The sequence below is a fragment of the Anas platyrhynchos genome, chromosome 2, assembly GCF_047663525.1.
Source record: "Anas platyrhynchos isolate ZD024472 breed Pekin duck chromosome 2, IASCAAS_PekinDuck_T2T, whole genome shotgun sequence".
Lineage (NCBI taxonomy): Eukaryota > Metazoa > Chordata > Aves > Anseriformes > Anatidae > Anas > Anas platyrhynchos.
Genome location: NC_092588.1, coordinates 45,155,254 through 45,181,469, shown reverse-complemented (window position 1 = coordinate 45,181,469; position 26,216 = coordinate 45,155,254). Strand labels below are relative to the sequence as shown.

The 26,216-nt window shown below is 34.5% G+C and overlaps 1 protein-coding gene across 3 annotated transcripts in view; it reads left to right on the top strand.

Annotated features, from left to right (window-relative positions):
- Window positions 1-26,216, top strand: part of CCDC178 (coiled-coil domain containing 178) — a 179,005-nt gene that overhangs the window by 28,678 nt on the left and 124,111 nt on the right. For 2 of the 3 annotated variants that reach the window (XM_072034639.1, XM_072034640.1), the window contains exons 10-16: window positions 3,053-3,206; window positions 9,534-9,629; window positions 9,765-9,901; window positions 13,985-14,168; window positions 19,093-19,155; window positions 23,093-23,254; window positions 25,702-25,815. In XM_072034639.1, the coding sequence (XP_071890740.1) occupies window positions 3,053-3,206; window positions 9,534-9,629; window positions 9,765-9,901; window positions 13,985-14,168; window positions 19,093-19,155; window positions 23,093-23,254; window positions 25,702-25,815 (910 nt within the window). The remainder of the gene's footprint in view (window positions 1-3,052; window positions 3,207-9,533; window positions 9,630-9,764; window positions 9,902-13,984; window positions 14,169-19,092; window positions 19,156-23,092; window positions 23,255-25,701; window positions 25,816-26,216) is intronic. The other variant, XM_072034641.1, reaches the window with a different exon arrangement.

Sequence of the window (26,216 nt, the reverse complement as noted above, 5' to 3'; positions counted from 1 at the left end):
GTTTTTATTATACAATATCAGAGCAAACAATATGTGACTTCACTTTCCATCATATATATATATATATATATCCTCCGTGACTTTGTATTTTTGCTTTGTGCCTTCTTCCTATCTCATTTCTAAATAAACTTTCTCTATTTTCAGTGTGCTTTCAGACCTCTCCAGGGTGTCTTCTGAGTTTTTCATTTCTGTGATATGCTTTTCAGAAATGGGTTAAAAGCTAATGCAAACAGTATTCCAAATGAAGCCATACCAATGACTTTAACAGGGATGTCTTGCTTTCATTTTTTATTCTAATGTTTTTCATTCCATTTCCTAATCTAATCCCTTAGCTTCTTTATATTTGTTAAATGTTGAGGAGAGCTTCAGGGTGTTTATGGAAATGTGTGCATGTCTTTCTTAATTTGAAATAATTAATTTAGAATTTTGATGTGTACGGATTGTTCAGCCTCTCCAGTCTTATACTTCTTTTGAGTATGGACACTAAATGCTACATGCTGTTGTTCTCCCCAGTTTAGTTTATCTCGATTTTTTTTCTTAAGCTTCATAGCTCTTTTGGCCCTGCCTATCATGTTACATGCAGACTTTTAATTTCACTACACCTTGCTCTTTCAGATCATTAGTAAATATAACAAAACAGCAGATATAAGATGTTGAGATACCATGTTATTGACCTATTCTTTTAATGAAAATTGACCATTTAATTTCACTTCTGCATTTTTTTCATTAGTATTAGAATTCTGTAGCTCGTGTTAGAACTACTTTAGTCTTTAATAGTCTTTTATGCAGGATTTTATTCAGTTCTCTTTGGAATTCTCTCACTGTATCACAGCTGTTGGCTTATTTAGTAGTTTTAGGACAGTGTGGGCAGTTTTCAGGTTTTGTTTTGGTATTCTTGGTGGAAATCAAGACTTTGAATTTGTTTCACGTTAATGGAAAGAAATTGTGGCATTAGTCTAGATCATCAGGTAGTTACTGGTGAATTGTCACTTGTCAGTTTTCTTGTCACAAGCCTGTGTTCTGAGGAGCATTAACATTGCTTTACAGAAAAAAAAAATAAAAATCTCTGTTCATTTGAAACAATCATAATGAAGTGAAATCCCTATGGTAATGGCAACAGGTAACTAATACCTCAACTTCATCATGTTGATAGAAATACACCATGTATGTTTTCTGTTTCACCTAGTTAAGGGATTTTGTATTTGTACAACATAGCAATGATGAGGACTGTTGTGCATCCTACAGCCCGTCCTGTTTGTGATAGCAGTGATTTTGGGAATATCAGCATTTACAAGAAAAAGTCAAGAATATTTTTTTCTACCCTTCACTGAAGAAATTAATTTTTTGTCTACTGTATTTTTTTCCATCCATTTGCTAGACTTGTAATTAAAACCAGAATGCCAGAATTAATTAAAGAATGGCTTACATTCCAGAAGAAGCAGACCCTTCAGTTGCTGTCTAAGGAGGATTAGAATAGTATAGGTGTGAGAAAGACAAATTTCTGATGGCATAGTCTTGAAAAGACTGCTCTTCAGATGGTACCTTTTTCTTTATGTTCAATACCATAAGTGAGAGAATGATGAATGATGAAACTTGAAATATTGAGGCTGGGGTACATCACACAGCACAGTCTGTTATTTTTGCACATATTCACTGTGGCTGATAATAGTGTATTTTTCCATGGGATTGTACTCAGAAAAGTTGTGGCTGATAGGCAGTATGAGAAGAAAATTACAGTCTATGTCTGTTAAATTTCTGTTATCAGAATAATTCCAAGTGTCTTTTATATGTCTATCATGACTGGTGGGACCTGAGAGAGTAGACGTGTTTGAATTGTTGGTTTCGTGCTCATATTCTGTGACCTTTGGAATGTGATTTTGCAGAGTAAGTCTTTATCACTGGATAGATACCTTGGAAGCAAATAAAGGAAGTGTCTATCAAGTAATCTTGTAGGAATGGCTCTTGAATTACTGACTGAAGTCTTTTTGTCATACTGTTTTATTTATTTTTTTACTGTGTTTAGGTATGCAACACTTGTTCAAGGTTTTTTGTGGGGTTGCAATGCAGTAGATGTTTGTAAAATACAGCTACTGTTGGCCTTAGTTCTGCTGTGGTGGATTTATTTTGCCATTTAAGGTGTGCTTGCTTAAATCATGTTATTGGCTGAGTTAGTTCTCTGGGGAGCATGGGAGAGACTCTTTTCTACCTGATGAAACAAAAATAGTGGAAAAACATCAGCAATCATTGTAAAGTTTTAACCTGACATCACTCTATTTCTTTTGCCTTTCACCAAATCCATTCTCTTACACAGCTGTAGCAAAAGACCTGCGCACAGCCTATAAAGAGGCCTAACAGTGTCTCCTGGGAGTGTTGTCCTGACTATTGTTGTAGTTACTACTACCTCTTTCTGTAATTATGAGTAGCTTTCCTTGTGATAAATGCAGTGTGTGCTGAGAAATCTGCTATTCAGAGCTAAATTAAGGTCTTTATCCCCTCCTTTGACCTTGCTTACTGTATGCAAGTTCCTTTTTGCATGAAGAACTGGCATTTTACTTGCATGGTGGCACCAAAGATACTGGTTACAATACTGGTTACAGAAAAAAAATATTCTTCACAAATGACAATTGTCCACAAAATGACAGTGAAGTAATTTGATTAAGTGAAAATAACTCTAAATTACATTTAGCCTCTAGTAGAAAAAGAAGTTGACTCCCATTTTGTTTAATAAATATGTTGAGGTATGATGGAAAGTCTTCTGCTCAACTACACTGATACCTGTTTAGAGGTCCAATTAGAAGTTTCAGTGTTGGCAAACGGTTTCAAGTACAAGTGAACTGGTAGCCTGATTAGTTTTGATTTCTGACTGAAATTGTGTGAACCTGCCAGGGTAGATATTTTGAAAGTCTCTCATGCATACCTGTTCAAGAAACGTAGTAGAGAATCAAAATAAATCTTTACTAATTCAGATCTGCTTTACATTTTCCTTTATAGAGAGGGACTACCTTGGAATATTTCCAAATAGATTGATTCACTTTCTGTGTATTTCTATTAGGAATGAGTTAAAGCATTCTGAATTTATTTGGACCGAATACTGTATGAAGTTAAAAGAAACAGAGGAGAAGATTATAAAGGATGAAAAACACCTTGAGGAGTTAGTGAAGCAAAAAGCAGAAATCCAGGAAGATGCAAAATGTTGGAACAGCAAAGTGAGTCTTGAATATTTATAAACAAGCAAGTAAATGAGTATCTTTTATTGAAAAGTACATGAATGCCTGAATATTTTTGTGTGTTTAAGAGTTACGGTCCTCTGTAAAAGTAAAAATACAAGTATTGATTTAAAAATAAAAAATGGTAGAATTGTATAAAACTCTCTTATTCATTCTTGTGTTTTTTTTTTTTATCAGTTTTCAGCATTTTTTTAAGAAAAATGTCGTAGTCATCTTATGTTGCTTTGAGTGACCTGTGCATTTTTAGTTGTTGTATGCATATCTGCCTAATATTGCTTATCTTCTTAAGTCATCTGGAAGTGTGTATTTAGCAGTACAACATGATTGTCCTATTGAATTAGTAGATTTTTTGTCTTGAGTTGGCATATCATACCCTTTTCTACATCATGCAGAGTGATAGTTTCTTTTACTTAAAATTCCTATTTTATCTTATATTTGTTGGGCATCCCTTTTTTAGTCTTGTATTGCTGTACACAGCAGTTTGAAACATGAACTGGAGATCCTTATGATGCTTGACGAGGAGTTTTCAATTAATTTACAGCTCCATGTGTGGGACCACTAGAGAAAAGGATGAATCAGGCCCAAAGCAATGTTCAGGTGCCTAAAACAGGATTTATATGCACACAACAGAACTTGTAATTTTTTATACCTATGCGTACATGTACATACATGTATATGTATAAATAAAATAACAGTAAAATAACAATAACTCTAAAAATAAATATTTGGAGTTTCCTTCACTGGAGATATTCAAACACTGTTTGGCCATGGTCCTGGGCATCCTGCTCTAGGTGGCCCATCTTGGTCTGAGATGTTTGACTAAATGACCTCCAGAGGTCTCTTCCTACCTCAAACATCCCGTGATTCTGTGAAATTCATTCTCTTGTGCCTGCCCAATACTAATATAATTTGTGCATCTACATTGTGAGGTCCAGAATCTAAGTGGAGTGTTTCCTGCATTCCCCAAGAGACTGAAACTGCTTAGCATGACCAAAAAAGGTAGAGATATACAGGCATATTAGACAGATATTTGATAGATATGTTCTTTCCTTTTTTTCCAATACTCAACTGTGTATTACAGTTTACTTACTGTTACTGGCACTAGCAATTGCTACTGGTATGTAGAAAAATGCTTTTCTCAAATTGAACCAGTACTTATCAGTAAACCTTTTCCCCCCCACCCCCCCCACCCTGTATTTCTTTTCCATCTTTTTTTTTTTTTCCTGGTCTGATACATTTCTGTGGGTACCAATTGGGTATTAAAACCGAAACAAGGGAGAAGGTAAAATGTGCAACAGGGATAAGGTGGAGCATGGAACTGTTCCTTTTGGTGACCACTTCTGGTTTGATTAGTTTATGCTGAAGATAAGAGTTAGGCTTAGCACACAGTTGAGCTGTTATTGTCAGTTTCATTCAAAAACATGGCTAAACCTTTACAAGCTAGTAAACCTTTAGAAGTAATTGAGGATTTTCAGAAAGCTCAAAGTGATTCTTCTGATCATCATGGAAATATTTGTGGGAGAATGGAATTATTTTGGGAGTAATGAGAAAATATTGTGATTATTTTTAGCAAATTAAGTGGTGTTTGAATTGGATCTAAATTGCAACATGCTAACTGTCACATACATCATTATTTTATTATCAAGAAACAAGTCTGAAGACATAATTAGTGATGTAATATTTTTCTGTCTTTTTTCCCTTGTCTTGATTAATGCTTTTTTATTATTATTTATTTGACATGATCTAGTAGGAGTGGTTTATTGTTTAGTAAATGCTACAACTTTTAGCAGTACAAGGATAAATCTGAGTGTTATTTTTTTCCATGTTGCTGAGGTTTGTGATAAGACAGGCATCTCTATGCATCAAAACCACCTTTCTCTATCTGTATGGGCATAGCTCTTCAAAGATGAGAAAAAAGCCTCCTCATAAAATTAATCTCACATTTACCTACATCTCCATTATTCTGTCACCTTCATTGGTGTCCAGCAATTCAACAACACTTTTTTTTTTTTTTTTTTTTTTTTTTTTCCTACCCTTTAACTAATGGAAGAGGGTTTGGAATCTGAAACTTGGTGGAGACTTAAGATTCATTCATTTGGTAGCCTGCCATCAAAATATTTTTCCAAGCACTGAGGGGAATCAATGCCCTCCTAATACAGTAATGCAGCAAAATTAATGCTCTTTTGTTTCCACTAGCAGCAGAAAGAGATTGGGCATTGAATAATATAGTAGACATGGTTGAGGCAGACAACAGCCCATTAACAAATTAGTTATATAAATATAGTATCTTCATACCCACTTCCTTATAATGCTCTGTATAACAAAAAACAAACAAACAAACAAACAAAAAGTTATGAGGTAGGTGTATATAGAAAATCAGACTTAGGAAATTTTGGATGCTGATTTATTTGCAAACCTACTTTTAATGATCTGTACAGGGAACGTCTAGAGATGTTTTCAAAAAATAAAGGTTTATCCTGAGATACTTCTTGAGAAACAAAGGAAGTGATAGAAAAGTATCAGATACTAAGTATTACTTGGTTGTAGTTAGTGTCTATGTGGCTCATATCTTTGTTGCATCTATGCAAAGGCATAATTTGATGTTAAAAAACTTAAGAAGTCTTAAGATTTCTTCATCTGAAGGTGTTACTCAATCTACAACAAATTATTTGGAGTAAAGGACCAAGGGATTTGTATCTGAGTCCCCTTCAAGTTGGTCTTCTGCCCTTAAAAATTCTGAAGGACATTGTAAATCCTGCATAAGCAGGATACAGATGCTCTTAACAGTTAAAAGAAGCATTTTTTTTTCTAATATGCTTTTGTAAAATTTGGTCTACTCCTTTTTTTTGTTTGTTTGTTTGTTTTTTGTTTGTTTGTTTTTCCTTGCTACATCAGGTACAAATAGTAGATTATTCCCTTTGTTGCTATGACCATATTGCGTATGCCTGAAGATTTGTAATGTCTCTGCTCTGCCATCCCTGCTCTAGACAAAATAAATTTGTTCAGTCTGATCTTACATCTTCTCAAAGACTTTGTTGCCTTATTCTAAGTCATTATATACACTATATCTTATTGTGAAGAACTGCAAAGTAGCTGTGATTCAACAGCTTCTTTTGGACCAGCTTGAAAAGTGTGAAAAAAAGAGATAAACTGTTGCCTATATGAAGTGCAAAGATTTAATGACTTCAATAGTCAAGTTATTCCAGATCTTTACTTCTGTTTCCAAGAATGTTAACGCTATCTGGTCTTCTTACACAGATTTAAAAAAAAAAAAAAAAAAAAAAAAAAAAAAAGTGTAAATTAAGTTTTCAAGTTCTTTGCTATGTGGAGCAGTAAATCTACATCAAAACAGTTGAAAGTAAACAACTATCAAGGAGAGGTTTTAGTTAGAATTTCCTTTCTTTTTATCTGGAGTATGATGAAAAATGGAGAAGGAATTAAGAAAAATGGATTCTGTAATAATACTTCATAATATAGTTTAAAAGAGGACAGATATAATAGAATCATAGAACCATTAAGGTTGGAAAAGACTTCTAAGATCATCATCTAGTTCAGCCATCCATGTACTACCAATATTGCCCACTAAACCATGTCCCTAAGTACCTCTTCTACCTTTTTCTTAAACACCTCCAGGGATGGTGGTGACTCCACCACTTCCCTGGGCAACCCGTCCCAATGCCTGACTGCTCTTTCTGAGAAGAAATGTCTCCTAATTTCCAACCTAAACCTCCCCTGGTGCAACTTAAGGACATTCCCTGTAGTCCTATCACTGGTTACCTGTGAGAAGAGGCTGACCCCCAGCTCCCCACACCTTCCTTTCAGGTAGTTCCAGAGAGCAATGAGGTCTCCTCTGAGCCTCCTCTTCTCCAAACAACCCTAGTTCCCTCAGCCACTCCTCATAAGACTTGTTCTCTTAGACCCTTTACTAGCTTCATAGCCCTTCTTCAAACATGCTCGAGGGCCTCGATGTCTTTCTTGTACTGAGGGGCCCAAAACTGAACATTGTACTCAAGGTGCGGCCTCACCAGAGCAGAGTACAGGTCCTGCTGGCTGCGCTATTCCTGATACAAACCAGGATGCCATTGGCCTTCTTGGCCACCTGGACACACTGCCAGCTCACGTTCAGGTGAGCATCAATCAGCACCCCCAGATCCTTTTCCTCTGCGCAGCTTTTGAGCCACTTTCCCCTAAGCCTGTAGCATTGCATGGGGTTGTTGTGACTAAAGTGCAGGACCTGTCACTTAGCCATGTTGAACCTCATCCCACTGGCCTCTGCCCATCGATCCATTCTGTCCAGGTCCCTCTGCAGGGCCTTCCTACCCTCTGGCAGGTTGACACTTCCCCTCAACTTGGTGTCATCTGCAAACTTACTGAGGGTGCACTCAATTCCCTCGTCCAAATCATCAGTAAAGATATTAAAGAGGGTGGGCCCCAACACCACTAATCACCAGCTGGATTTAACTCCATGACTGGATTTAACACCATATTTCACACATAGTGATAGAAAACTAAGAGGCAGTTATATGATGAAAAAGAGATGTAACAACTGAACAGTATTCATAATGCTCAAATGCACAGTGAGCTTTCCATATAGTGGTTTTATAAGTCTGTATTTATTGTCTGAATTGACAACATATACCTTTATACCTTAGATCTCCTTTGGAAAGACACATAGCACATAAAAGATCAAACAACAGTTCTGTGTTGTGCTCCAGAGACTGCAGTTAAGCATATTACTCTCATGGTCATCCTTCACAGATATCCCTAGTCGGGTCTTTCTAGATTTCTGCTTTTAATTTGTGAGAAGCTTACAGACTTGCCTTTGTTTTTGCAAACTACCTAACCTGCTTAAACGACAGACAAATGGAAAATGAATAAATTTAGGAGATGGAGGTCATTATAAGTTTTTATTTGTTTGTCTGTTTTCATTTTTGGTTTTGTTTTTTATTATGCTGTGTATTAAAAACACTGCTTTATTTTTGAAAGTACTAAAAGTGTTGTGTTAGAAGGGATTTCAAGAGACTATCCTGAAACTAGTCACACCATATACCTTGCACAGTGTGGTAGTATTTATTGTCATTCTTGTCAAAATATTTGCTCTAAAAACATATGAAAAGGGGAAAAACATTTCTAAATTATTCTATGTACTAGCAATTTAAAAATTGGGAAATTTTTCTCATAATCTGTTTCTTTTTCCCCTATAAATGTAACCAGTTTCTCTTTTTGTTCCCCCAGTGCCTTGAAATATAGTTGATTTCTGTATATTTTTTAGAATATTTTACATATTGAAATACACTGCTTTTTGATCTGCTTTTTCTAGATTGCTAGAGGTGCTTCTTTTCAGTCTTTCCAAATATACCATGTTTTCTAATCCCTAACCATTTTTCTTTCTCTGTGGACTTTCACAGTATATTTATATCTTAAATTATGGAGCCCTGAAATATACGTACTGCTTCAGTTGAGGACTTGCTACACATCAGGCTTTAATGAAGTAGTTTTTATTGATTTCTATAAATATTAAATAGATTTTTTTGACCTAGAAAATTATATGATTATTTTGTATTTGATAACGAACATTTGCAACCGTCTCTCTTGTAAAACTGGTCTTTCTACAATTACTTTCTGTTCTGAATTTCTCTGTCACATGCTTCCTGAGTGTAACATTTTGTATTTGTTTGGATTTAATTTCATCCTGTTGATTATATACCAGCTTCTAGTTTATCATATGCCAGTTAGACCCATATCTCTATAGAGAATGTATAGGTAGGTTTTGTCAGGATAGCTCTGTTATTTCAGTCTCTGCAGAGGAACGAGGGAAAGAAAGCACAGTTTGTTAAGCTCAGTGTGAACAGGTATGCCTTTACCTACTTAAATCCACTTTAAATGTTTTCCTTATCCGGTAGATGCTTGCTTCCCTAACATCCTCATTTTGCTTTAGTTCCGTTGGGTGGTCCATCATTGAATCTCTGTATTAATCTCTGTTAATTTGATAGATATTTCAGGATATTAAGGAAAATCTTGAAGCTGAGAGGAATTAAAGGTATTTTGTTCAATTGCACACCATATGTCATGTATGAATTTGCAGGCTGTGAGTGTGTTCTTACTGATACCGTGAAGTCCAAAGATTCTGCTTGGATACATAACAATTGGAATATGCATATAAATAACAGAGCATGAAATACCTCCAGTTACTCTTTAATAGCCTTCCTTTTAAATTTTAATGTAAGATATATTGTTCAAATTTTACAAAGAAATGCAGGAGATGTTTGTATTAGTAATTACTTAATTGTTTAAAATATATTCTAGGTAGAAGACATGAATAACAGAGTAGCTGCCCAAACTGATGAGAGCATAAAAATATCAGATACATCTTCTGAAGTGGTTAAAGCTATGGAAGAATTAGTAAGTTCTTTATTTATTTTTTATGTAACTGAAACAAAAAGGTTTGCATTTTTGTTTGCAAACTTTTATTTTCTGTGTTGACCTGACTTATTTTGACTTATGTTAAAGGTGTCTTAATGTTTTAATGATCCTTAGAAATCCACCAGAGAAAGTGATCTACGGAATATAAAGCAAAAGCTTCTCAAAATTGATGAAGCACTGAGTGCTTTGAAATATGAAAATGAAGGACTTGAGGGAGAAAATGAAGAGCTTTTGCAAGAATTCAGAGATAGGTAATACTAACAATATAAACATTAACATAGGAAACAAGCATTATTTTTTCACTGAAAACATGCCCATTAAACAGAACCTTGCTTTTATTTTAAGTCTGTCTATAATTAATATTTCAGTAATTTCAAGTCTCTTCAGGCAGAAATTTATCATTGAGATTTTTTGACCTTGACTTGAAAGAAAAAAAAGCTAAAATTCTGCCAAAGAGTATGTATATAGTTTGACAATTAAAATTAAACAAGGAAGATTCTGAATTCTCTTTGTTAGAAAAAAACTCAGTCTTAAAAACATTTTGGCAAAGCTTGTATGGATTTTATTTTTATTTACGATCTTTATAAAATAGAATCTGAAATACTACATTTCTCTACTTTCTTTGAGTTCTTGTTAGACATTATGCACATTTTTTTTAGCTCTTCAGTTTATTTATTCCAAATAGCTGTACTTTAAACTATATTGTGCTTAATATTCTCAGTGCATTAATAACATAATAGAAAATAAATAAAACCAATTTTCAGTTCCTTCTTCATCTGGACATCAGGTGTATGCTGTTTTTAGGTATTTGACACATTGCTATTTATCCTCCTGATCTTGTGATCTTTTGGATCTGCAAAGTCACTGAAAAGAAAAAAATATCAAAAATAATTGTATTCTCACAAGTACTGTAAAAATCAATAACTGAGTTCAATAGACATACTGTCAGCATGAAAACATTCCTTACTAGACCCCAACAATTCTATACAAGAGATGTAGGAAAGAGGGGAGGGAGAGTATAAACACAAAGATGCAAAAGGGAAGGAGGTATGTTCCTGTCCCTGTTAATGCTCCCAAGTTGGAGCTCATACCTTACACAATCAAGCAAATCAGCCATAGGACTCAAATGGGTATGAAACCAAGCTTCATTAGAGTTCTGATATTCACAGAACTACTACTAAGAACATTTTAGAATTAAAAGTTGGTCATTTACCTTTACAAATTTGTTAGTTTCAACTGCATTTAATCTTTTTTAAGCATTATCTTTTTCATATATAATTAGCATTGTTGTGAGTGTGTCGTGATTATCGTGTCCTTCCACACGTTCAGGAATTCAAGAAATTCATGCTAAAGTTTGGATCACAGACCCAGACAGTCAATATAACAAGTACCTAGTAATGAAGCTCTCCAGGAACTCAGTCTTTTTATTTTTTCAATGGATGAGCTGAAGACATTCTGAAGGGGAAATACCTTTCTAGACAGCTATTTAGTTTAGTCCTAGAAACCAACGAGAGGAAGCTTATTCAATTTTAAATATTTTTTACAGAAAAGTGTTAATTCACTAGGAAAAAAAAAAACAAAAAAAAAAAAAAACACTTTTAAAATATATCTTGCTTTAGTGGAAGAAAAGGATTCTTAGTCAGCCTAACACAATCCCTGATCTCTGTATATTGTTTTCCTATGATTAGTTAACTCTTAAAAGGATTTTCTGAGATACTTTATTATAGAACCCTTCCCTATTCTCAATCCTAATTTCTTGACCAGTAACCTCACATGAGAAGTATTAATTCCTAGAGAAAAAGGAGTTGCTAATCCATACTAAAATTTCAGATAAATTACATTCCTCTTATTCTACTGAATACAAGCAAAACAGAAAGGAATAATGTTGTTAGTATGGATTTTTGTCTGGGTAATACAGAAATTGAAAATCTTTTATCTTATTGGAGTTCTTGGCTAAATAGGTGTGTTTTAACTAAAGGCTACAAATAATTATAGTTCTCTTGGTTGTTTTGCCATTAAATATCATGGAGGAAATAGGATGTTTATTCTCAGAAACCTTTAAATTCTCTCATCTTCTATTAATCTCTTGCATTATATTGGAAATATTTTGCATATCAGATCATTAGTGTGATGGTCTGAGCATTTTGTAGCCTCCCACAAACATTCTCAATATAATTGTGCTTTGTTTTTCACATTCATTTCTGAGTATATTGTGATATCAGTATGTTCTTTTGCATTAGGGTAGAATTGCTCCATTTTATGAAATTGCTATAGAGTTTCTGAAGAAATTAGGGAAGGTGTTAAGGTTAGTAAGGATCTTGTTTCATAGAGAAAATTAAACTTGTTGCTCATGAACTTGATGGGGACACCCTTTAAGCCATTTCTGATGTGTTCACTAATAGCTTTACCTAGGTCCTTGGGAAGGTGACGGAGCAGCTAATACTGGAAACCACTTTCCAGGCACATTTTACAAAGACAGGAACATCACAGAATCATAGAATCATTTAGGTTCAAAAAGATCTTCAAGAACAACAAGTTCAAACATCAACCAGACCTACCATGTCCACCATGTCCTATCATTAAACCCTTAATGCTATGTCTACATGTCTCTTATATACCTCCAGAGCATCAGGAGTAGTCAGGATATATTCACCAAAGGGAAGTCATGTTTGATGTACATGATAAACTATGATGAAATTACCAGCCTCGTAGATGAGTGGAGAGCCATGGTTATAGTCTTCCTAGACGTCAGTAAGGCTCTTGGCACTGCCTCCCATAATACCACCATATAAAAGCTGTTGATGTAAGGGCTGGGCGGACAGACTGTGAGGTGAACTGAAAACTGGTCATATAGCCAGGCACAGAGGATGGTGATCAGTAGCATGAAGTCTAGCTGGATGCCAGTAATGAGCAGTGTAGCTCAGGGGTCAGTACTGGGTCCAGTCCTGTTTCACATCTTTGTTAGTGAGCTGGATGACAAGGCAGAGTTTACCGTCAGCAAGACTCCAGATGATACAAAACTGAGAGAAGAAGCAGACACACCAGAGGATTGTGCTGTTATCTAAAGGGATGTAGATAGTCTGCAGAAATGGTCTGACAGGAACATCATGAAGTTCAAGGGGAAGCTGATAATTCTGCACTTCGGGAGGAACAACCCCAGGCACCAGAACATGCTGGGGGTCACCCATGAATCAATATGAACCAACAATGTCTCCTATGTTCTTTGTCATTCTCATAATTTCTTTGTGCTGTTTCTTTGTGCATTCCAGTATTCAATATTCAACCTTTATGTTTTCAATAGGGAAAAGAAAGGGGGGGGTGGGAAGAGGGAATATGTGCTTGCCTTACCTCATTTTAACTGTTCTGTATAATCTTAGAGAAGGGAACATTTAAGTAGTTTTCATCTTAGTCAAACTAGAGTAGGTGGAAGCCAGTATGCCCGAGCCATGAAGAAGGCTAATGGCATCCTGAGCTGCATTAGGAGTGTTGCCAGCTGGTTGAGGGAGGTAATCAGTCCCCAAAGCTCAGTGCTGGTGAGGCCACACCTGGTGTGCTCAGCCCAGTTCTGGGCCCCCCAGTACAAGAAAGACCTGGACATACTGGGGAGAGACCAATGTATGGCCACAAAGATGAGAAAGGCACTGGAGAACCTCTCCTGTGAGGAAGGTCTGAGAGCTGGAGCTGTTCAACCTGAAGAAGAGAAGGTCTGTGGTGGATCTTTTTTAGGAATATAAATAAGTGATGGGAAGGTGCAAAGAGCATGTAACCAGGCTCTTTTCAGTGGTGACCAGTGCCAGGACATGAGGCCATGCGCAAAAATGAAAACACAGGAGGTTCCCTCTGAATATAAGGAAACAACTGTTGACTGTGTGGGTAACTGAGTACTGGCACAGGTGGCCCAGAGAGGCTGTGGAATCTCCCTCCTTGGAGATCTTCAAAAGCCACCTGGACATGGGCCTGGGCACCCTGCTTTGGGTGGCTCTGCCTGAGCAGGGGGTCAGAGCAGGTGACCTCCAGAGGTCATTTCCAGCCTTAAGCATTCTGTGATTCTGTGATGAAGGTTAACAATATGGATATGTAGGAAAATAATAAAAAATAGGTACTTACAATTCTTTGATATGAATGAGCAATCAGGGCTTACAGTCATGAATAGAGAAGGCTTAAAGTTTTGAGGAAGAGCTTCATGTATTCAGCATCAAATAAAAGGGTCTAAAATACTGCTTTTGGTTTTGATTTTCAAATATTTTTGTTTTACAGTTTGATACTGGGTTTTCCATTTAGTTACTGTATTTTATAAAAGGTTATGTATGATAATGTCTGTGTTATTTTAACAGTTCAAGAAAAAAGAAGTTGTATCAGTCACAAGTCCAAACTATCTGCAAAAACATACAGAAGACTGAAGAACAAATAGAAAGGCTAAATGAAGAGCTCTGTAAAAATGAACTGTCTTATAATGAAAAAAAAGCAAAGTATGAGGAAATCCAAACAGAAATAACTGCAGAAAAAATCTCTTACAAGGTTGTGATTTTTATTATTATTATTATTTTTAATTTAAATTCATTTTTAGATTGGAAGACTAGGAAAAAAAGATCTTTGTAACAGAGAAGTATTGAGCAAGCAACCTAATATTAAGCAAACAATAATGTAAAATTTCTGTGTTTTAACATGTACTTTAAAACACTTGAAAATGTGGAAAATAATAGCCTCTGAAAAAGAAAATAAATTGGTTACTAAGTGGTCATGGGTAATGACAGGCTAAGAATTAAAGTTGACAAATTTTAAAGACTACTAAGATTTTGTTATTCATAGGTGATTCAACATAGATAGTAACAAATAACCATATTGTTCTTTTGTAACTACATGATTACAAGGATTTGCAAGTCAACATATTTTTACTTGTTAGTAAATGTAAACATTGCAAATGAAATTATTTAATTATCACTTGGATGTCATTAGTTATCTAGAACTGAAATTGAAATTCATCCTTATGAAATTCATCCACAAGTTTTGACATGATTGTGAAGGCTTACGAGACTGAGAAGTATTTTTCTGTCTTTTCACTTTACATAATTTTTAATAGATAACACTGTACATATCAGTGTTATCAGTGTTATTGCAAGGTGTAAAATTCAGCATTCAGAAATACAGAAAAGAAATAATCAGGGGAATTTTCAGGGGTCTTTATGCCAGTGTGTTTTGTATATTCCTCATTAGTGTTCTACTGTATGTATAGTATAGATTGCCTGGAAGAAAAGACTTTAACAGTTTTATTCTCTGTAATAATTTTAAGATTTCCTGACTTAATCAGTAAAATTAAGAACATCATAGTATTTTCCAGTTTATAGTATAAATTGGCATACTAGGCACTCCACATTTTTCCTGCATTCCTTTTCACCTAAGTTCTTGGACATCCAAGTACCAGACTCTGTTTCTAAAAATAAACGAGGAATTGTTGGATGTGATTTAAAACCGAACCAGTTGAAAGACGTATGGAGCCAAAGCAAAAAAATGTAAAACATAGGCTAGAGAACCTTGGAGCTGTTAAGGCCTTGCACTGTACCAAGTTGTCTTCTCTTGGATTCAATTTATATTGTAGGCGATACCTGAATTTTCACCATGTAGTTTTGGCCTATAAATCATCTTTTTGGTATATTATGCTGTTCTGTGGACATGCATTGTAATGCTAAATTTGCGCTGTTTTGTTTGTGTATAAATTTGATGAGCACCACTTTCTCTACATTCTCGGTGTTGTGTGCTGAAATTTTTACACAATTAGATGTTTAACTGCACAAGCAGGAGAGTCTATTATACTCTTTCTTATTTGATTTTTTTAATGGTTATTTAGGAAATGATTAAAAATTAGTCTGAGAAATAAGAGTTTTAGAAGAATTTCAGGCAAAGCCCCTGTTTATTTGCTGTCCTATGTCTTTTTTTTTGTCTTAATTTATCTTTTTCATGTAGCTATTATATTCAGTTATATTTTGAATTTTTAAAATCTGTAACATTTTGTGATAAAGTCAAATGTTGTGTGACAATTTTTTTTCCCTTATTTTCTGCTTTGGATGCCCTATCCATGTAAGGCCCCAGTTCTTATTTTCAAAGAAGTAATAGTCAGTCATTCTATATTTACTTTCCACTTGTCACACATTACTTTTATTATATTCTCGCTCTTTTTCAGGCTGAAAACTCCTGATCCATTAATTGTTTCATGAATGAAAACTGCCCCATATCTGTCATCATTCTATTTGCTCAGTACTGTTTCCAGATCTATTATTGTGGGGGAAGAAAGCAGGACTAGAACTTGCATAGAACACTCAATAAGTAGACACACGGTGGCATATACATGTACAGTGGTATAAAGATGATCTCTTTTTTTGTCATCTTTCCCTTTCTTAATAGTTCTTAACGTTACATTTATTCTTTTAAATGCAGTGGAGAATTTTACTCACAGTGTCATGGAACTGTCTGTTTTACCTTCATGATATTGTTCCTGTTTGATTACTAGCCACCTCAAAATCCAGTCTTGTATAAAAAAATACATTTTAAAAAGTGTCCTAATGTATAAATCTACATTTACATTAACTGAATTTTGTCTACTGTTAGCAAAACCCAGATGGTTTTACTAAGTCATTCTGCAAAATACCCTATTTTCCATATTGTCTCTGAATAAATTGGAAACCACAGGATCCAGCATGGACCTTGCAGGACCCAATTGTAGCTCTGATGCTATGAAAACTGATGATTTATTTCTACCTTTGAAGGTCTTCTACCTTTGAATGCATTATATATTCATGTTAGGACTGATTTCATATGAAGTCATTTATATTCTGTGATATAATACTTTATGAAATACCAGCTAAGAGTCCAGGTAGACTGTATCACCAGACTCTCTTTTCCACATACTTGTTACATCCTTCAGAAAATTGATGACTTTGCAGCACTGCTTTCCAGTCATAAATAATATATATATTTTTTTTTCATAATAATACATGTTATCAGTTTGCCAATTAGGGCTTTTAATGTTTTATTTGCTTTGGGATTTAGTGTTTTTTTTTTTTTTTTTTTGTTTTGTTTTGTTTTGTTTTGTTTTGTTTTGTTTTTCTATCATATTTTGAATGCTTCATGTTCAAATATGTATGTCAATGCTTTTGATCATCTGTTGGTTTTATATTGTCTCTAGAAGCCTTCCTACTCAGACGTGTTTGGAAAAAGACTTGTTACTAGTTCTAATGTTCTTTGTAGGTTTTCTAAAAACTCTTACTTGTGTGGCATTATTTTTAGATTTAAATTGACAAAGTTCAGGATCTTTTATGTTTTTCTTCTTTTAGACATAATTTCAAATTTTGGAGCATACAGTCAAGCTGCTAATAGCTTCTCTTCTGTGTGATTTTATTTTTGATATTTCCAGACTGTTTGTGAAAACTTGACATGAATGTGCTTTTGGTCTCCAATATTATATTAATTAAGATATATAAGTAATCTCTGCCTGACATGCAAATAGTTGACTGCCTCTTGTAATGCTTTTAATAAAGTATTCAGAAAAAAAAAATCTTTTTTTTTTTTTTTTTTTTAAATTGACTACAGCATTACTTTTTGGATTTTGTTGTTCTTTAATGTCCCTTCTCGAGTCATAAATAGTGTTGGAATCCTGGACAAGTAGCCAGTAAGAAATGTATCTCAATGCTTTACACTTATGGTAAGGGAATTTAATTTTGTATGTGTTATCATGACTTAACTTCTACATTAAACCATTGCTAATGGTCCATCTCCAGTGATAAGATAGCTTTCCAGCACCACTCAAGTAGATTCAATACCCTTGTTGTTGAATACCTCCATTACTAACAGTTGCAGAATGATCATTCTGTTATCAGCTTTAATGTTCCTATAGTTAGTCTCAGCTACTGTAACTTAGCAAAAGCACTGTGGTTATAATAATTTAACAGCATATGAAGACACACACAGGGAAGGTGGCCAGAAGTTGCTAGTTTAGTGGGAATAGAGTGCAAGAGAAGCTAAGATACCTCTCTGTCTAAGAAACAGTTGAGCAGAGACGAATTTTGAATATGGTCATATAAACAAAGGTGCAATTTATATTTATATTTATATTTATATTTATATTTATATTTATATTTATATTTATATTTATATTTATATTTATATTTATAATTTGACTGCCTGGTCTCTGCTGTTATTTTGTTAGACCAATCAACCCTTGGTGTGTTTGATAAAAGTGTCTGTCTGTAACCACCAGTTAATCTGTTTCTGTGGGCTACTGAACAGACTGAAGAACGTATTCACACAATTACCAAGTGTTATTGTTAGTCATTTAAAATAATGCTGCATTTTGGAGCTAGACTCCACCTAGTAGACTAAGTAGACTTAGATTCAGAGAATCTGTATGCATATGTGAGGGGAAATGTAGGGCCATGGTACAGGTTGTTGCTCAGTTTTCCGTGGAGCAAATGTATGAACTGTCATCTGGAGAAAAAAAGCTCATTGATTAGAGGATTTCCTTGCAATGCACTTTCCACATGAACACTGATCTCCATGTCTTCTATTCCCTTGAAGTTTCTAATAATCTTTGTGATTTGGGGTTTGAGGATAAATGGGGTTGTTTGTCACCTGCTTCTGTATTTTGCTATGTATGTGGCATCTGGGAAATGCTTATGACTTGCTTATGCAAGAACCTCCCTCTCTGAGTGTAGATGGCATATGCGCTCCTATAATGCAGACATGGATGTGAATAAAACATCTTCAAGAAGTACTTTTCAAAAATAGAAGTGATTGAGCCATGTTGCACCTAGTTTTGCTTAAGTAATCAGTTTTGCAGTCCCTTAATTCACTTAACAGCCCTAATTAGGATTTGATTTAGATTATAATCAGGTATAGTTATGATTGTCTGCTAATCTGACACATTAAACTAGAGGTTTTTGATGTGCAATCTATAATAATTTTCTATATAACTGTAATCCTAGAAGTGGTATGAGTAGGATGCTCATATAAGAAAGGCCTAAAATGTTCCAATTTTTAGTAGAAATTAAAAAAAAATAATAAAAAATAAAAAAAGTTCCATCATATAAAATACAGAAGGTACTGAGATATTTTTAAATTTTAGCATTTGATATTCAATAGCCAATTAGGTAAGCCAACTCATTCAGCTCTTCATGCATTTAATTATCTTAAGGTGCCAAAATTAAATTAAATTATTTTTATATTTACTCAAATTAAGAAAATATTTTTTCTTTTCATGTAGTATAATCTATATTTATTTACCTATTGTGCCTGAGTTGGTGTTGTAATTTCCTTTTTTGTATATTTTTGAGATACTTGAGAGAAAATTTAAAATCTGTGGTCATCCTTAATGTGATGTTAGTGTTAAATTTTTGTTGTTGTTCATTAATTTGTTTTCTTATGTGTTGCTTATGGCTTTTTTTTTTCCAAGAATTTAGAATGGAATCTTAAAAAGGAAATTCAAGATGAAAAAGAAGTTTGGAAATTGATTCAGGTAAACATGACAGTAACTGGTTTATTTAAATCTAAATTCTTCTACATTCTTTTTAATTCCAATCACAAATTAGCTTAGAGTAACTTCTAACCAATTCACATAGAAAGCTAATAGGTTTTGCTAAGTAGTAATGTTTGCTGTTTTTTGTTTTCAGCTAGGAAAATTTTAATACTTATGAAAACATGGTATATTTAATTATAACCTACTTATTCACAATAATTTCCAATTTGCTAGGAAAGAAAACAAACAAACAAACAAACAAAAAAACTTCCAGTAATAATATATATATATATATATGCAGCGACACCGTAATTTGAATTTGTAAGTTTTTCTTACTTCAGTTTCTGTAGAAAGTGCAATCAGACTTACTATGCCTTATATTGACACACGCATATATAAAATAGGCTGCCTTAACACCATTTTATATTCTTCTGGTGTGAACTGCTGAATTTGCACAAGACATGCTTGTATTACTTTTTTTTGGTAGTCAAATATAGAATCATAGAATGGCTTGAATTAGCCGGGACCTTAAAGATCATTTAGTTCCAACCCCCCTGCCATAGTCTCTCACCAGACCAGGATGGGATGGGGTGTCCACAGCTTCTCTGGGCAGCCTGTGCCAGTGCCTCACCAATCCCATAGTAAAGAATTTATTTTTCTCTGGACTTCAGTAATGCTCTTCAATAATCCTCAGGCAAGTGTTGATACTTCTTCAGCTTTTCTGATTGAAATCCCAATAATGGCATCACCAAAAAGGATATTCCATCTATTTCCATCCTTTGGCAAATTGATTCCTTCAGGTGTCTCCTATGAGAGCACGCATAATGGTCATACTAAATGTGTTGTAGTAACTATAAAGTATTATAGCCTTGAGCAAGACACTGAGTGGAAGCTTCAAGACTATTTTCTGAAGAAATCCTAATTTTCTGCATTTAGTGTCACCAGCAAGAGACAGGAGGACTTAAGGTGGGGTTATCAGAACCAAGCTCTAGCTTCTGTGAGATCTCTGGTAGTCTGAGAAACTTTCCTGAGCTCATTACATAATCCCCTATTATGCAAGAAGATGAAAATCAATGGTTTTTTTCAAAGTTGCAATCCAGTAACACAGAGACCTCCATGATACAGACAAAAATTAGCAAAATGCCAACTGGCTGTTGGTAAAGTCCTTGTCATTGTTGCTTCCTGCTGACAAGAGAATAGAAAGCGGTATATAACCAATTACAGTTGGGCATCTTCTATAAGGAGATGGGATACAGCGATAATGATCTTGCCAAACTTGAACCACCCTACACAAACTGAATCAAATCCCTTGCAAGCAGTACAAGAATTGCCTTCTTCTTAGTTAAAATTGGTAGCAGCTAAGGAGCAAAATTAATCAATTTCTTCTTATCCAAGACCACTTTGATACTGGAAAAGATCTCTTATGATGCATATTTAGCACAGCAGTAGGCAAAATATCCAGACAGCCCTTTCATAATTGGTAAATGAATGCCATTGAGATTCACCTCTTCCTTCCTAAGAAGGAGACTTGTAATACTTCTGTGAAAAATATGTCTAGTATTAATATGCACACCCTCACTATTGTGAGATGCAAGATTGTTTGGTTCCATTGATCCTTGCTGCTCATCCTGAAATGAATATTCACATGCTGTGAGTGTTCTGATGTTGGATTCTGATCCATGTATGTAGATACTAATCTAAAGAACATAGCCAGAACTGTTTGGAGGCATTGCAGTCCTTTACTGCAAGTCCTCTTAACTCAGAATCCCTTTCTGCCTTCTTTTGCAGTTGTCTCAGACAGGAGAGATGTAATTTGAGAGGTCTTGAATGCTTTTCTTCTTTAGAAATGAACCTTGAATTTACTGTGATGACTATATCTCCTTCTGAGACTTTTATTCCCATTTAATTTTTTTGAGAGGTCTGATCCTTTTTTATTTGCTTGTGGATATTTACAGTCACCATCTTTCTTCAGTTACAAAGCCTGTTCTTTACCATTTTGTGACTTCAATTTTGCAAGAGCTCAACAGCAGAATCTAGTATCTATATCTCGCACTTCTAGAAAGACAGTCTCTAAGAGAGATTTTGCAGTTCCTCTCCATTCCTGACATTAGCAGGAAGTGCTGAATGCTCCTCTTCTAAGCCATGTGTTGAACAAGGTCTCTGCCATATGTACTTGTCTTTGATGCACAGCTTCCTTTTGATTCAGTCTTTGCTTAAGAGAAGGCTGAAGGATCTGACTGATGCATCATGACAGGTTTGATTTGATGCTTCCAAACATCTTCCTTACTTTTTTTTGAATTAGTGCTGATAATTTTGATTATTTGTTGGAACAAAAAGTCTTCTTCTTCTCTCTCAGTCTTGCAAAGACCACTCAGTGGCAATTCTAGCCCACTTCCCTTCTACAGATGAGAACAGAACACTTCCCTAATGGGAAACAAATTTGCTTCTCAGATCTGCTTTTGTCATTGTAGTCCATATGTTTTCAGAATAAAGAGGTTGATCTTTGTAAGTATCTTATAATTCTTTTAAGGAGATTTTTAAGTTCTTTTTTTTATACTAAAACAAATTTTTCTATTTTTTTTTTTCCAAAGCTTAATTTTTCTGGGTTAGATGAACTTTATATCCTTTATCCCAAGCACATTTTTCTTACTAATAAAACAAAATTATGATGTGAAAGGCTGTTGAAGAAGCAAAAACTATCATTAACTAGTGACTCTACAAGTGCACAGCAGTTTAGATGAGGGTCTGTTCTAAGATAACTAGAAGGAATCCCCTAATGCCATCTGAGTGTAAAGCACCAGAGCTCCAGAAATGCTAATGGTTTTCTGGAAAGCTTGTCCATTCCAATTACCAACCATGTTGTCATCTGGAACTTTATCCATAACTTCATCTAATAGTGTGCCATTCTATAGGAATTCAGAAATTTTCCTGCATTTACTACTTGAAATACTCCCAGTAAGGATAAATAGGTAGACTATGATTTAAAACTTCAAAAAGATTAAGTCATATGTATGGTCATTCCCAGACTTCTTTTCAATTATCTTCCTGGCATCTTTCATTCTGGTTCTACAGATGAAAGGAAGTCAAAATAGTACCAGTTTCATTCCACTTGTATGTTATATATTATATATATATATATATATATATATAAAACATATATAATATAACATATTATAAGTTCACTCAGTGCTAGACAGATAAATAATTATTTGAGTTCAAGTGATGGTGAATTGGATGTATTAGAAATTGAAAATGTATGTAATGCCTGCCTGCACTTCCTGAAGAACACGTCTTGTATATAACATTTCTCTTTCTTTATTTATTTCTTTGGCAGGGAGAAGGTTCAGGTGGAATGTAGCCTGGTTGTTGTATTTTGTATTTTCCAACATTGAAGGGCATTCATTCATTCATTTATTTATTTATTTTCCACTCTTTGTTGTCTTCATTCTCTCTCTCTCTCTTTTTTTTTTTTTTTTTTTTTTTTTTTTTTTTTTTTTTATTTAAGAACACGCCTATGGTGATAAAATTTCCCCTTGGAAAAGATTTTTGCTCTTGGCATTAGCATTTGGAATTTTAATCCATCTTTTATGGAATTCTATTCTACTGTTTGCTTAAGTATTACTGTAAATTCATTGTCTGCTTCAGTGTAATATTTGCATTTCATAATATTCCTTGCTGGTTCGTCTGCTGTGTTTGTTTGACAGTAGTGCTGGTTATTCAGACTATTCATATGCTGACATAAAGGCCAACTTTTCCTTAATTCTGAAGATGTTTCTAATCATCTTATCATATATTTGTTAAATTATTTTTGTATATGGATTTTTTTGGTCTATTTATAGTATTCACTTGATGTTCTTTCAGATTCAGATTTTTCATGTTTAACTTCTGCTTCTGATTTCATACTGAAAGCAAATTCTATATATATTTTAATAAACAGGCCAGGATTAAAACAATATATGATGAGCTAGAGGAAGAGCGAAAAGAGAAACTGAGGAAAAGAGATGAAGATATGAAGATGATAGGAGAGAGGGAGAGAGAAGTAGCTGATCTAGAAACAAAGTACAAAAGAAGTAAAAATTTATTTAAAGAAAACCATGAGGTAAAAGTGTTAAATTCTGGACCATTTTGTAGTGTAATTTAATTTGTGCTATTACTTATTGAATATAAATATATAAATAAGAATAAACTGATGCTTACAGGGACCCATAAAGATCATTTAGGTCCAACTCCACTGCTGTGGGCAGGGATCCCACCCACCAGACCAGATTGCCCAAAGCCCTGTCCAGTCTGGCCTTAAACACTTCCAGGGATGGAGCATCCACAGCTTCTCTGGGTGGCCTGTGCCAGTGCCTTGCCACCCTCTGAGTGAAGAATTTACTCCTTATACCTCATCTAAATGTACCTTCTTTTCATTTAAAAATAATACCCCTATCACAACACTCTCTGATTAAAAAACCCCTCCACATCTTGTACTAATACTTGCATATCCTTTTTGTAGTGTGGGCCTCAGAGCTGAAAGCAGCACTCCAGGTGGTGTCTCACAAGAACAGAGTACAGGGTTAGAGTCACCTCCCTCAACCTGCTGGTCATGACTCTTTTGGTGCAGCCCAGAATATGGTTGGCTTTCTGGGCTGCAGCATACATTGCCAGCTCATATTCAGATTTTTGTTCACCAGTACCTCCAACTCCTTCTCTGCAGGGTTGTTCTCAGTCCACTCATTGCCCAGCCTGTATTCATGTCTGGTATTGTCCTGACTCAGTTGCAGGACCTTGAACTCGGCCTTGCTGAACTACATTAGATTAGAAACCCACCTCCCATCAAGCCTGTCCTGGTCCCTCTGGGTGGCATCCCTTTCAAAGGGGGCAAAGGAAATAAGTGGTTTTTCTTTGTACCTGAACCTGAAAATGTAATAATCAGTGTAAAATGATTTATTTCTTAAGTATCTGAAAGAGGAGGGCATTACTGTCATAAAAGCAAAAGCAAAATACCTTCATTTTTGTTTCAAAATCAACGCTAAACAAAACTAGCTATTGATGGTCTTTGTCCAGAACAGAAGTTGGAGTTTTCTGTAATCCATATACATCTTCCATATCATTCTCACAATCAAGCAAGGTCAACATCTTTTGAACCTATTTAGTTTAGATACAGGGTTTTTTATTTGGGGTAAAAGCCCAGACAGAAGAGTTTCTGCTGCCTCATCTATAAGAAGCTGTAGCAGCATCACTCTGTAGGTTTATGATTGAGTTATCTGCCTACTGGTAAATAGCTTGCTACTGGAGATCTTCTCCAGTTTTTATTGTTATTCTATTTACAGGGTTCTTGATATAGTCTGCAGGTAGCAATACTTCAATTCTTTTGTAGATGCAATGGAGAATGTTGAATAGTTTTAGTTGAGATAATGAATTATGTGATAGTTTATTTTTGATTCAGGTTTAATAAGTCAAATTGAAAAAAAATAATAAAAAAAATAATAAAAAAAGATTCCTCTAATAGTTAATAGTATTTTCAAAACAACACATTGATGGCAGTGACTAATATTGTTAGCCCTTCCCCAACTAAACCTGAGTAGAAACAATGTGACAAAGATCACATCATTAGTTTCTTGGAAACCTAGAGAGGTGTGGTATAAGTTATATATCATCGTCTATAGCTATGTATTTGCTTCTGTGTTAAAAGCCCAGAAACAGAATTTGCCCAAGCAGATTTGTATGTGAATGATGTGTGAAAGATACTGGTAATTTCAAGAAGGAACTTTCTTATTGATTAAAGGTTCCAAGTGTTTCAGAATGGAAATACTAGTACTGATTTTAATGTTTATTATTATAGAAGAAATTGAATTTAAAGCTTTTAATAATGTATCTATTATATGATCTATATAAGTATACTTCATAATGTAAAATTGTCCTTATTACATGTATTAATAATAATTTATATCATTTAATATTTGGTGCTCATACTAATGATGCAAATGAAATTAATACAATAGACAAGAACTTCTGTTTTGTTTGAGGTACTAATTAATAACAGAATGGATTGATGAAAAATATAAAAGTGAGATATCCCAATCATTTATTTTCCTTCTTTTTCCTCTTCCCATTAGCTGTCTTTAGCTGTATTTTTCATGAGCTAGTGATAATAAGTAGTAAACATTTCTTTTGTCCTTTATACAACTTCCATGGAAGCTATTCAAAATATTTGTTTTGGTTACAGAACTTTATATGTAGCTTCCTAACAAAAGGAATGTAAAGACACATGGGAAGAAGAGTAAGCAGTGATATTTTGCTGTATATTTAATATTTATAAACACTGATAAATATTGCAAAGCTGCATTTTAGTTGTGGATTTTTCATTCAAAGTGTACAGTAAATAAACATACAAATAAGCATACTGTTGATGGAAAAATAGGGTTTTAGGGGTAAACAAAAATAAGCTTAAGTATGGTGACTGTTAAAGTATTTAACAACTAATGTATTATCTGAATTCTCTGGAATGAAAGACAATAACTTTTGAATACTAACACATCGCATTGTGAATGTTCTCTCCAGAAGCTTTCCTATTTAGATCGGAGACTACAAGAGCTAGATAAACAACAGGAGCAAACAGAACAACAACTGGAGAAAGAAAGAGCTATTCTGCTGAAACAATTAAAAGATATACAGGTGAATCATAAAGCTTTTATGGCTTTTTTGACATACATTTAATCTCAAAGGTTAGACCGTCATTTCTACACAATTGTTTTGGACCTATATACATACATATAGCGTACATACTGCTTTCAGTTTCTTGCTGTACTAACCTATGAGGTCCATAGCCTTGAGACAGGGTAAAGTACAAAGCAGAATTGATATTGGGGTCATTGAAAAGTCCTTTGCTTTCTTCATTTGCTGCACTGGCTCAGATTGCTTGAGGGGCTTTGGAAACACAATGAAGAAAATCAATAAAGGACGAAAAGGATTCTAGTGTAATAGAAAGTGCCTGCTGATTGCATGTTTGCTCAGCAGATGGCATCTTTTTGTAAATGATGGCTTGTATCTCCTGTATCAGATACTAAGCTGTATAA